Source organism: Nannobrachium achirus (assembly GCF_963921795.1).
Source record: "Nannobrachium achirus genome assembly, chromosome: 5".
In the NCBI taxonomy this organism is placed as follows: domain Eukaryota; kingdom Metazoa; phylum Chordata; class Actinopteri; order Myctophiformes; family Myctophidae; genus Nannobrachium; species Nannobrachium achirus.
In genome coordinates, this window is record NC_137814.1 from 30,445,648 (window position 1) to 30,459,321 (window position 13,674).

The 13,674-nt window shown below is 44.3% G+C and overlaps 1 protein-coding gene across 1 annotated transcript; it reads left to right on the forward strand.

Annotated features, from left to right (window-relative positions):
- Positions 1–6,552: 6,552 nt before the first annotated feature.
- Positions 6,553–7,560, forward strand: LOC308284994 (CMP-N-acetylneuraminate-beta-1,4-galactoside alpha-2,3-sialyltransferase-like; the record flags this gene model as incomplete). Its single annotated transcript, XM_080725715.1, has 1 exon — positions 6,553–7,560. The coding sequence occupies one exon, from the start codon at positions 6,553–6,555 to the stop codon at positions 7,558–7,560; it is 1,008 nt and encodes a 335-aa protein (XP_080581841.1).
- Positions 7,561–13,674: the final 6,114 nt, after the last annotated feature.

Genomic DNA, 13,674 nt, shown 5'->3' on the forward strand with positions numbered 1-13,674 from the left:
TGCGACCGTCAGGGAGCAGTTTACTATGAAAACCTCCACCGGCCGTCCGTCGGTCGGTCACACGTCACACGTCACACGTCACACCTTTGCCCTGCTCATATCTCCGCATCAGTATGACATCACACCACATGTGTACACAAACCTTTGTGTACGTTGCTGTGGCAACAGTCTGTTGTTGCTGGTTTGTTAGTGTACGTTAGCAACCACCTTAGCAACCATGGTTTTACCCTAGCAACCAACTGTTTACCCTAGCAACCAACTGTTTACCATAGCAACCATGTTTTTTTACCCTAGCAACCAACTGTTTACCATAGCAACCAGATACGCAGAGCAGGGATCTCCATATATGGGCATAAACAGGTGACATCACACTGATGTCAGATACTCAGAGCAGGGATTTCTCCATAATATATGGGCATAAAAGGGATTCTGTTAGGGATCTCCATATATGGGCATAAAAGGGATTCTGTTAGGGATCTCCATATATGGGCATACAAGGGATTCTGTTAGGGATCTCCATATATGGGCATAAAAGGGATTCTGTTAGGGATCTCCATATATGGGCATAAAAGGGATTCTGTTAGGGATCTCCATATATGGGCATAAAAGGGATTCTGTTAGGGATCTCCATATATGGGCATAAAAGGGATTCTGTTAGCTGTTAGTGATCTCCATATATGGGCATAAAAGGGATGCTGTTAGGGATCTCCATATATGGGCATAAAAGGGATTCTGTTAGGGATCTCCATATATGGGCATGAAAGGGATTCTGTTAGGGATCTCCATATATGGGCATAAAAGGGATTGTATCCCAGATGATGCCCTGTTAGGAGATCCACACTAACAGAATCCATATATGGTCCTACCGACAGCTGCTATAAGCCAACCCTGGCGATAAGGTCTGAGTCGAAGAAATGCTTCTTTCCTGGTCAATATTAAGCCCATATCTAACAGGACTTCATATGGGAATGCCCAGATGGCCAAGAATTGGCGCGCCCTCGCTCGCTGCATGTCACCCTGAGGCGTCTTACTAGTATTATCAATAAAATCTTAGTCTTTTGCCAATTATTTGGGGACCCACATGCAATGACCCCATGCTCCACAGATTGTGAAAAGCTGCTGTAGGCTGAGGTGAGCTGCAGTGATTGCTTTGGACGTTTTTCTTTCCCCATGTTTTCTCTGTTTATTTGTGGGATACGAAGACGCTGTGCTCTGAGGCAGAACTGCAACTGTCATACAGTGTTTACATGTGTTTCAGCCAGGCTGACTGCAACATTCCTGTGTTGTTGTTTTTTTAATGTATATACTGTATATCGTCGTTGTCGGGCAGAAACCTTGTATCTCCAAGTTTCAAATTTGTATGTTTTTTCGCAAAGTAATGCCCTGCTTCAACATACAAGGCCGTTGCACAAAGGTAGTGAAAACAGCCGATCTACAAGCACACAACGCCTCGCACAATCATTTTTAAAATGATAAATGCAATAGAAGAGTTTTGGACAACAACGATATGGTGTAACTGTATAAGTTGAATTACTGGAGTTGTTTCCATATCACTGAGGCCCTCGTGTGGCCATAGATGGTTAGGCTACTGAGGTCACAGATACCATAGATCAGTGATTCTCAAGAGGCACACTAATAGTCTAGATCTCAAGGCACACTTACTTAGCAAATGTCTTTCTATAGTACTGAAAATAATGTATAACCTTTGGCATTGTACATACAGTATTACAATATAATATGTGTGGTTGTCACAAAATCCCAAAGCAGGGCTGAACTTGTCCCACAGCCCTCAGCACCCCGTTTGGATGCCTACAGTGTGTGTGTGTGTGTGTGTGTGTGTGTGGGGGGGGGGGGGGGGGGGGGGGGGTTTCCGAGGTCATCCATAAACAAACCATATGTCAGCCTTATTAGTTCCATAAAGCATGTAAATCCCCCTTTGGAGTGATTAATTAAATTACTGACATTTATTTGCATAAAGAGGCCAAGAGAAAGGCTTATGCTAGATCAGTATGGTGTGCCATTTGGTCCAAAATATACCGTCCACACTCTGGCTAAATGAATACTCTATTGATGATGGATAGATTTTAGGCCTATATATAGGCCTAAGGCATATAGGCTATAGAAATACTGCATTTGTATTATAGGCAGGCATAATGCATTAGTATAGGCCTAATGCATTAGTATACCAGTATATAGGCCTAATGCATTATAGGCCTAATGCATTAGTATATATAGGCCTAATGCATTAGTATAGGACTAATGCATTAGTATATATATATATATATAGGCCTAATGCATTATTGGCATTAGGCCGGCATTAGTATAGGCCTAATGCATTATTGGCCTAATGCATTAGTATAGGCCTAATGCATTAGATGGGGTTGGGTCTGTTGTCTATTGTCCATGGAGATATGTGGGAGCTTATAACCACATCTAGTCTGTGTGTTGAATAATAATTGGCAGAATGCCCACATCTGTCTGGGCTGATTAAACAAGCTGTTGTTGACCTCCTTTCCACTCTGGAAATAATTACCCACCATCTCCTTTTGTCCATAAACTTTTGAAACATCTTGGTTGTGTACTATTCATAATGTGCATTTGTTTTTAACTCATTACTGTAAAACTATTCATGATGTGTATTTGTTTTGAACTCATTACTGTAAAACCGGGAAAGCGTCTGTGTAATTTCTTTATTTTAGCATTGGATATAAAAGAATAGCAGCTGTACAAGCTCGCACATCTGCTATTTTTGAACATTTTAGAAAGAATGTGAAAGTTCTTGGGAAAAAAATTGAATATTTAAGACACGTTGTCTCTGGGGCTCCCTGGCACAAAACATTTTAAGATGGGGGGGTCCGTGGCCAAATAAACGTATCAATTTGGGGGTCCTTGACACGAAGAAGGTTTGAGAACTACTGATTTAGAAGGTGTTTGTAGAATCGGCTTCAGGTCTTACAATATTATGAATTCAAGAAATAAATCATCGCTGTCAAGTGGAAACCTTGTATGTCCAAAACCGTTCCTTTTTTATTATTATTTTAAAACGAGTTAAAATAGTGAAAATAGACGATCTACAAGCACACAACGAGGCGCTGTGTGCTTGTAGATCGGCTATTTTCACTACTTCTGTGCAACACTCTTGTATGATGAAGCCTTTAATTTATGAAAGAACCTATTATTTTGAAACTTGGATATACAAGGTTTCTGCCCGACAGTGACAAAATACCCCCTCCCCAACCCCACCCTGTCTCTGAGCGTGTGTGTGTGCGTGTGCGTGTGCGTGTGTGTGCGTGTGCGTGTGCGACACTGTGCGTGTGTGTGTGTTTGTCCCAGCGGGGGGCTAGGGCATTCAAACATTCATCCAGTCTGCCATTCGATCACACAGCATAGCCCACGCACACACACACACACACACACACACACACACACACACACACACACACACACACAACAACAAGCTCCCCTCATTCTTGAGTTTTGATTGAAATAACCCAGCAATGCCTCATTGCCAAACCGAACGGCTCCGCTGTCCTGCATGGAAGGACAACGCATCACACAGTAGGCTAAATCGGGGAGATAGAAGAGGCACTGCTTCGCATCTGCCTTTTTCCTGTATACCTGGATCTGACACTTTTGGCATGAAATCACTTTAAAAGGTGCTCCCTTGTGATTTGTAATTGCAGAAATGTAACAACATGCTTGGTTCATCAATAACATCTAACAGAGAGAATAGCTTAACTGAACTCCCCACAATAATCGCCTATGCTACTGGACAGGACAACAGCTGTCCTGTCAACATTTTTTCCAAATGTGCCACTAACCATCTTCTAACATTCTGAATCGTCTTGCCCTGTGTAATTTTTATTTTGCTTTTTTGCTTTAAAGCCTATTTGATTTTTTTCATAGTCATGTCGCACATATCTTTTTTTATTATTACTATTAGGCTACTATTGAGAAGCAGACATTTTTACTATTTTTACTTTTTTACTATTGAGAAGCAGACTGTTTTATAGATATAAATCCGATAAATCTGCTAACTGATGATCCAAAAGTGACGCTGTGACTAAACTGTACCGTTATATACATTCCCCATTTTCTTTAACTGTTTATATTATATTTTGACTCTCGCTTGGCAATGCAAAAAGATGTTTTCTCATGTCAATAAGCCAATAAATCTCCTTTGAATTGAAATTGAATTGTGTGCGTAGTGGGCACAGTCTACCGGTATAGACAGGCTACAGCGCGCTGCAGCTGCCGCGCTTTATTGGACACTAGAATCTTGGCCGCCCGAGCGTCTAGTCGGCAACATGGCCAACGATGTAAATAGGGAACGAATGCCCCGCCATTTAATGCAAACCCCATTATACCTGTTGTCATAGGACCCGTTTTGACCATATGTTTGCCTGTGTCCATTTATGCCCATATATGGAGATATCTGTCTGTCTGCATCCATTTTATGCTCATATATGGAGATCCCTGTATCTGCCTGATGGGCGGCCGAAAGGCTAGTCGAGGACTGGCCTACTCAGGAACGATGTAAATAGGGAATGAATGCCCCACCCTTTAATGCAAACCCCATTATACCTGTTGTCATACGACCTGTTTTGACCATCTGTTTGCCTGTGTCCATGTGCCCATATATGGAGATATCTGTCTGTCTGCATCCATGTTATGGCCATATATGGAGATTTCTGTATCTGTCTGTGTCCCTTTTATGCCCATATATGGAGATCTCTGCCCTTCGGGCGGCCAAGCGTCTAGTCGGGTGCCGGCCTACTCGGGAACGATGTAAATAGGGAATGAATGCCCCACCCTTTAATGCAAACCCCATTATACCTGTTGTCATAGGACCCGTTTTGACCATCTGTTTGCCGGTGTCCATTTATGCCCATATATGGAGATATCATGCCCATATATGGAGATATCTGTCTGTCTGCGTCCATTTTATGCCCATATATGGAGATCTCTGTATCTGTCTGTCTGTGTCCCTTTTAAGCCCATATATGGAGATCTCTGCCCTTCGGGCGGCCAATCATCTAGTCGGGGACCGGCCTACTCGGGAACGATGTAAATAGGGAATGAATGCCCTACCCTTTAACGCAAACCCGATTTATCTGTTTGCCTGTGTCCATTTATGCCCATACATGGAGATATATTTCTTCATCTTGAGCAATAATACACCTGCTTGCTTTGCCACCCATGGGGAATGATGCCCCTCCGGTTGTTCTGTCTGCGTCCATTTTATGCCCATATATGGTATCAGAGCCTTTTATGAAGTGATGTCACAATGAGTCAGCGATTGCGCAGATTTCCTCCGGAACAGCCTGATGTCAACAATAAGCTCCGCATAAGGAGATTCCGAACGTTTTGCGCCGGTTTCGGAAAACCGCACGTCGGGTCGAGGCCCGGCACTACACTCCGCGCCGCGGCGGGGAACGCGCGTGCCGAATCTGAAGCCGGTGGGAGGAAAGGTTCTCGAGATACGCGGATTACTGCCCATATATGGAGATATCTGTCTATATGCGTCCATTTTTTGTTGACTCATGTACGTGATGTCAAAGCCTTTTATGAAGTGATGTCACAATGAGTCAGCGATTGCGCCGATTTCCTCCGGAACAGCCTGATGTCAACAATCAGCTCCGCATAAGGAGATTCCGAACGTTACGCGGAGGTTCGGGTAAACCGCGCGTCGGGTCGGATCGAGGCCCGGCACTGCACTCCGCGCCGCGGCGGGGAACGCGCGTGCCGAATCTGAAGCCGGTGGGACAAACGGTTCTCGAGATACGCTGATTACATACAGAAAGACAGACACACACGCACGCAAGCAGAGACTTCTCACATTTATAGATAGATAAAATATATATATATATATATATATATATATATATGGGCATCCTTCACTTAAAGCAGAGGCATTCTCAGACATTGTGGCCACCCGCCGGGCCTGTATGGGTATTTGATAGGTCGCCATAGTTACCCACCGAATATTAGTACTCCATATATGGAGGCACTACTGTATATCCAGGTCTGACATCACAAACTCCATATTTGGACAGGTTGATCTAGAACACCATATACGGCAGAAACATCTAGTGCTGACATCATGCTAATATAAAACTCCATATCAGGATATAGCTGACTCATCGTGACTCATCAGTGTGATGTCAGGAGCATCCACCTACGCACTTATAAAGGGTTGCCATCATACCTTGAGTTTTCACTCCACTCTTTACCTATCTCCAAGACACGACTCCTCAAGGCTATTTTTGCAAACCTTCAAGTTCCTGGATCAGTTTTCACCAGGAGAGACCTCCGTACGAGTCAGGATATTCAGCGGTAGAAACGCAATATCTCCACATCATACAGGGGACCTTCCGATCCATTATCCTTAGTCATCAGGGTTGACGTCTCAGTGAAGTTCCTATCAGACACCATCACTGCAGGTCCTAGCATCAGACAACCAGTCCCTTTGAGTAGTATTTTATTCCTAGACACAAGGCAATTTATATTGAAACCATCACCAGAGTGACGGCTCCAGTGTTTTAAGCTACCATGCAGAGGAAGACGCGAAAGGTTCTCCTGGGGATTTGTTTCATTCTGGCCCTGGGTGTCTTGACCTTCTTCTGGTTCCTGACATCATGGGGTGACTGCGATGAAGGGAGTACAGGTGATTGCATGCCTGGCTTTGCAGTTTGCAAGATGGCCAATCTGTTCCCAGGGTTTGGATCGGCACCAGCTCCCATGTTTCTCGATCGAAACTTTGAGCGATTCCGCTGCATCAGTGATTATTTCCTTCCTTTTGGAATCAAATCACAACAGAAGATTGTAGAGGATATTCTGTCAGCAACAAACAACTACGGTCTAGGGGAGGAGCTGAACAGTTTAAAAAGGCGATGCATCGTCATCGGGAATGGAGGAATCCTGACCAACAAGTCTCTGGGCCAGACGATTGATGCTTTTGATGTTGTTGTGAGGTTGAACGCAGCACCGGTGAAAGGCTACGAGAGAGACGTGGGCTCCAAGACAACCATGCGCATCTTGTACCCCGAAAGCTGCCCCAAGAAGATGGAGGAGATAGAGAGCCAGTCGCTGTTCGTCCTCTTGGCCTTTAAAGCTAAGGACCTCGAGTGGTTCCGACACATGGTCTTCAAAGAGAAGCATACATTGCACTTCTGGCAGCCAGTGGCACAGCACGTACCTAGAGAACCAGCGGACATGCGAATCCTCAACCCGTACTTCATCAGAGAGGCCTCTTTCAAGCTCATCGGCTTGCCACGCCACTGGCTTGGTTGGCCAGTTTGGGATAAGGAGAAGGGCAATGTTCCCACCACGGGGGCAGTTGCCATAACAATGGCCCTCCACAACTGTGACCAAGTGGCTGTGGCTGGTTTTGGCTACAACAGGAGCGACCCCGACGCAAGCTTGCATTACTACGATGACCTCAAAATGTCAGAAGTGACAGTCAGCGGAAATCATAACATAGTGAAAGAAAAGCAGTTTCTGGCCAAAGTAGTGAGGGCTGGAGCTATCCAGGACCTGACCATGGGTATCATCGACTAGGACTGTAGACCTGTTCTCTGGCAGAACAGCTCTACAAGCCAGCAACACAAGCAATGTGTCGGGGCGCCCGCCGGCCTACCGGTCCAGGCGCATACCACATAGGCTCAGTGTAGCCTGACAGTGAGTGTGTCACTGGTTCAATTCCTCATCCCGACTACCTTTGCTGCGTGTCACTCTGCTGCGTGTCACTCTCTCCCTGTTTCCTGTCAGTCTACTGTCCTATCAATAAAAGCCTCAAAACATATCTTGCATGCAAGATGTCGCAGATTTTGCAGTTGGAAAGGACGATTGCAAACGCATAGTGCAGTTCTATAGAAATGATTTTGATGAAGTCACATACAGGCTGACTGCATTGTGACATTTGTATTGACATCGCAAAGAGAGAAGGACTTCGGCCTACTTTTAATGATAAGTCGAGTTCTTGAAAGAGCTGTTTGCCTAGAGCTCACGAGACATTTTAACAATCCATGATGCACAAATTGAACCGATTCGAGGGAGTGATGATCGGTGTGGTGCAGTGCCGGGCCTCGACCCAACCCGATGTGTGGTTTTCCCGAACCGGCGCGAACCGTTCAGAATCTCCGTATGCGGAGATGATTGTTGACATCATGCTGTTCCGGAGGAAACTGGCGCAAGAGCTGACTCATTGTGACATCACTTCTCTGACATCACGAACGCCACATGAGTCAACAAAAAAAACGGTCCTCGACTAGACGATATCTCCATATATGGGCATAAAATGGACGCAGACAGACAGATATCTACATATATGGGCATAAATGGACACAGGCAAACAGATGGTCAAAACAGGTCCTATTTACATCATTCCGAGTAGGCCGGTCCTCGACTAGACGCTCGGCCGCCTGTCAGATACAGAGATCTCCATATATGGGCATAAAATGGACGCAGACAGACAGATATCTCCATATATGGGCATAAATGGACACAGGCAAACAGATGGTCAAAACAGGTCCTATTTACATCATTCCCGAGTAGGCCGGTCCTCGACTAGACGCTCAGCCGCCCGTCAGATACAGAGATCTCCATATATGGGCATAAAATGGACGCAGACAGACAGATATCTCCATATATGGGCATAAATGGACACAGACAAACAGATGGTCAAAACAGGTCCTATGACAGGTATAATGGAGTTTGCATTAAAGGGAGGGGCATTCATTGCCTATTTACATCAATAGGCTGAAACCATGGGCCAGAGGGGCAGAGAAGACAGTAGAACTGCTTAACACATATGGTGCCAACCCCGAGTTTCCCGAGTTTGATTTCAAATAGACCGCTGTGCCAACCCCGAGTTTCCCGAGTTTGGGTTTAATTACTTAATTAGGTTAATTACACTCTCCCCCATCTTGTGACAAATTTTGGTGCTTCTGTGATTAAAAAAAAGTCAGAAATCACATATTCAACAAGTGATGTGAGCAAAAACAAATACAAATGCTTCCCATGAACCACAATATTGCTAAACTATGGCTCAAATATCTAACTTCATTACTCGCTCTAAACCAGAAATGCATTTCACTGCTTTGAACTGCTTTCCGTGCATTAGGCTAGTCAATTGCACCTTTATTACACACGATGGCGCTATTGTCAGATTAGTGGAAGCCCTGTTGTGTGAAACCAATGGATTGAATCCAGGGTGTTTCCCCCAGGTCAAAACAATAACTCTAGATCACGGGCTGCTATGCAGCCCTGGAATTAGTCGGTCGCGGTGACAAACAACATATTCTTCCTCATAATCATCGTCATCACAACTAACTCTAGTGCTATCACGGGCTGCTGTGAATGTCCTGGCATTAGTGGGTCACTGTGACAAACATTTTCTACTTCATCAGTCATCACAACAATGTCAAAAGACGGTGGCGCTACAGCAGCAGCTAGACAATCTACTTTTGCGTTCCTTCGACCCTGGAATACAAAACAAACAGCCACGATCAAAGGAAGAATCCATCGCCTGAACCTATATAATGGAGTCTAAAACATACCTGTTTGAGCGAGTTGTAGTCGGACATTTGTCACAGAGAGAGAGAGAGCGAGAGACCTCGGAGCAGAATGCAATATGTACGCGTCCATAGTGGAGCCATCGGACGGCGGCCTCTCCTCACTGTGGATCGCGTTCTTGTCTGGTTCCAACTTCAACTACGGAGGTAATCCGACTCAGCGCAACAGCGCAACACCGCGACCGCGGGTTGACCCACTGAGCTCTGGACGAGTGGACATGATGATCGAGCCCTATGAGAGAGCCCTATACAGCCAATACAGCATTCTGCCCCGAGGCCTGACACTGAGTCGGAGGTTTCTGTGAGCCAGAACCGGAGCCAGAACCACCAGAGGCGGACCCGGTCGCTTCTCCCCAGCTGGCTGCGGGGACGGCCCGCAGCCCACACACAGGCCCCGTCGTGAACGTGCCAAACCAGCAGCTCGTTAGGTAAATGTTTCTTTCTTTCTCCCCCCCCCCCTTCTGTTTCTGAAGTTGTATTTGTATCGCGAACTGCCGGTATAGTAGTGATCCACGATTACATTTAGAATGTATCTATTCAATCATTCACAGATGTCGGAGAGTCCATTCAGCTCTCAGAATATATATATATATATATATATAGCCTATATATAATCGTCAGATGAATCAATGTATGTTTTATAATCTAAGTTGCTCTGGGTAGGATAAATGTGTCTTCTAAACCCCTAAAACTTTTAGGCTAAAGGTGTAAATTGATTTGTGCTTTTTTCCCCCTCCCATCTGTTATTTATTTAGACTCAGAATCAGACGATACTGTTGGAGATAATGATGATGACCATCATGTGTCACGTGATGCCCCTGAAGGTAAGATTATTGTTTAGTAAAACGGTTATTGTGGTTTGTGTGTGTGTGAGAGAGAGAGAGGAGGGGGGAGGAAGAGAGAGAGAAAATGTTTTCTCTTGGGGTGTGTGTGTGTGTGTGTGTGTGTGTGTGTGTGTGTGTGTGAGAGAGAGAGAAAGAGGGAGGGAGGAGAGAAATGAAGGAGAGGGAGGGAGGGAGGGATAGAAAGAAAATGTATTGTGTGTGTGTGTGTGTGTGTGTGTGTGTGTGTGTGTGTGTGTGTGTGTGTGTGTGTGTGTGTGTGTGTGTGTGTGTGTGTGTGTGAAAGAGAGAGAGGGCGGGAGGGATAGGGAGAGAGAAAGAGGGAGGGTGGAGAGAAATGGAGAGAGAGAGAGGGAGGGAGGGATAGAAAGAAAGAAAGTGTGTGTGTGTGTGTGTGTGTGTGTGTGTGTGTGTGTGTGTGTGTGTGTGTGTGTGTGTGTGTGTGTGTGTGTGTGTGGGATAGAGGAAATGTATTTTATTGTGTGAGAGAGAGAGAGGGATAGAGAACATGTATTGTGGTGTGTGTGTGTGTGTGTGTGTGTGTGTGTGTGTGTGTGTGTGTGTGTGTGTGTGTGTGTGTGTGTGTGTGCGCGCGTGCGTGTGAGACACATTGTATTGTAAATGGATTTTATTTTTCTATATTTATAGGTAGTGGTTCGTGCAGAGGAGCCTACTGACTTCCCTTTGGAGAACTGAAAACTTTCCTTGCCCGCTGTTTCTGACCGGCCTCATCTCAACTCACACGTGCACGCACGCAGCCTCTGAACTGTGAACACGCACGCAGCCTCTGAACTGTGAACATGCACACGCACACGAGCACGCATGCAGACTCTGAACTGTGAACGTGCACACATACAGGCGCACGCATGCACGCGCGCACACGCACAATGTGAGAAACAATGTGAACAAGCCAGAGAAACACTGAACTAGCAAGAATACACTTGATTGAAAACGGTAAAGAAACAAAATAAAAAACACTTATTTGTCTTATTCTTTTGTATTTCTTTGAAGGAAAAATACTGTAAATACAATATTGAAGTCATTGAAGTCAAAGCTAAAAAGATCAAGTGAGTTTTCAGCCTGATACAGTATCATTCACTAAAAGCTGTTTTTCTCAAAACAAGGTCTAAAAAGGGGTCATTTTTGGCCGCTTTTTTTTTTTGTCTGGCCTATAAATACAGAAGCGAACATCGTAGAAACATGGTTCTTGGACCGGGTGAAACTAGAGAATCTCCTCTTTCATTCGGTGTGTTGTGTGATTTTGTCACGATAAAACTGAATGCTGAGGCTGTCTTCGAAGTTGGTCAAAAACATGGCAAGAGCACAGTACAGACAGAAATAAGCCATGGCAACAGATGTGTTAACAGGGGGAAGCTAAGCTAATGGAGCTAAGCTAGGACGCTAACCCTTACCCAAATAACGAAATCATACAAAACACAAGCACACAGCATGCAGGGAAACAAGGGCGACACCGTGAAAAGAGGTGCTCGCTTTCACACAAGATCTTACTCTACTAGTGGGCAGGCACGTGCACACAGACCGCGAAGTGGGCTCGAACCCCTGTCCTTTTAGCCGTATGTAAAGTGCCCTCTCCAGACCATGAATGTAGTTTTCACTTTGAAAGAAATGGGTGATTAGAAAAAAAAAAAAACGTGGTTAATAATATAATAATTAAAATAATAATTTGTGGTAATCAAGAACAAGTTATTTAAAGATACGTGGAATGTTAAATGATACAATGTATCATACAAATTAATCAATGAAAATATATATAGCAAAGAAACATGCTTCAGCTTGACAATAAATTGGAAATAAATGCTGGTACATTTTTGTGTATTAGAAAGAGTTTGCATATTGTGCATCAAAGGGATAACATACACACCGACATACACACACACAGTTAAGTGTATTGACATAAGGCATATGGGTTATCTCAGCCACACCAACTCAAAACGGCCAAAGACGGATTCTGTTCGGCGGTTCCCGACATTCGGTCGTGTTGGAAGTCACCATTATTACAGAAATATATACTGCATGCTATGCTGAACGTAATCCACTTAGTGTCATCTTTTCAAAATGCATATTTACCGTACAGTTTGTGTTTGTATGCTTATTTCGCAATACCTATTGCGCAATCCTCTGTAGAGTGAGTTTGTCATCATGGTCACAAGAGTATCGGGTTTCAAGAGGGAAGGGGGGGGTTAGAGAGAGAGAGAGAGGAGAGAGAGAAGAGAGAGAGAGAGAAAGAGAGAGAGAGAGAGAGAGAGAGAGAGAGAGAGAGAGAGAGAGAGGTACAGTAAGATACAGTAGATTACAGTACAGTAAGATACAGTACAGCAAGGTACAGCATAGTACAGTACAATACGGTACAGCAAGGTACAGTAGAGTACAGCAAAGTACAGTACAATACGGTACAGCAAGGTACAGTAGAGTACAGCAAAGTACAGTACAATACGGTACAGTCAGGTACAGTAGAGTAAGATACAGTAGATTACAGTACAGTAAGATACAGTACAGCAAGGTACAGCATAGTACAGTACAATACGGTACAGCAAGGTACAGTAGAGTACAGCAAAGTACAGTACAATACGGTACAGCAAGGTACAGTAGAGTACAGCAAAGTACAGTACAATACGGTACAGTCAGGTACAGTAGAGTAAAGCAAAGTACAGTAAGGTAAGGTAAAGTAGAGTACAGTACAATACGGTACAGTAAGATACAGTAGATTACAGTACAGTAAGATACAGTACAGCAAGGTACAGCATAGTACAGTACAATACGGTACAGCAAGGTACAGTAGAGTACAGCAAAGTACAGTACAATACGGTACAGCAAGGTACAGTAGAGTACAGCAAAGTACAGTACAATACGGTACAGTCAGGTACAGTAGAGTAAAGCAAAGTACAGTAAGGTAAAGTAGAGTACAGTGCAATACGGTACAGTACAGTACAGTACAGTACAGTACAGCAAAGTACAGTACAGTACAATACGGTACAGTCAGGTACAGTAGAGTAAAGCAAAGTACAGTAAGGTAAAGTAGAGTACAGTGCAATACGGTACAGTACAGTACAGTACAGTACAGTACAGCAAAGTACAGTACAGTACAATACGGTACAGTCAGGTACAGTAGTGTACAGCAAAGTACAGTAAGGTAAAGTAGAGTACAGTAGAGTACAGCAAAGTACAGTAAGGTAAAGTAGAGTACAGTAGAGTACAGCAAAGTACAGTAAGGTAAAGTAGAGCACAGTAGAGTACAG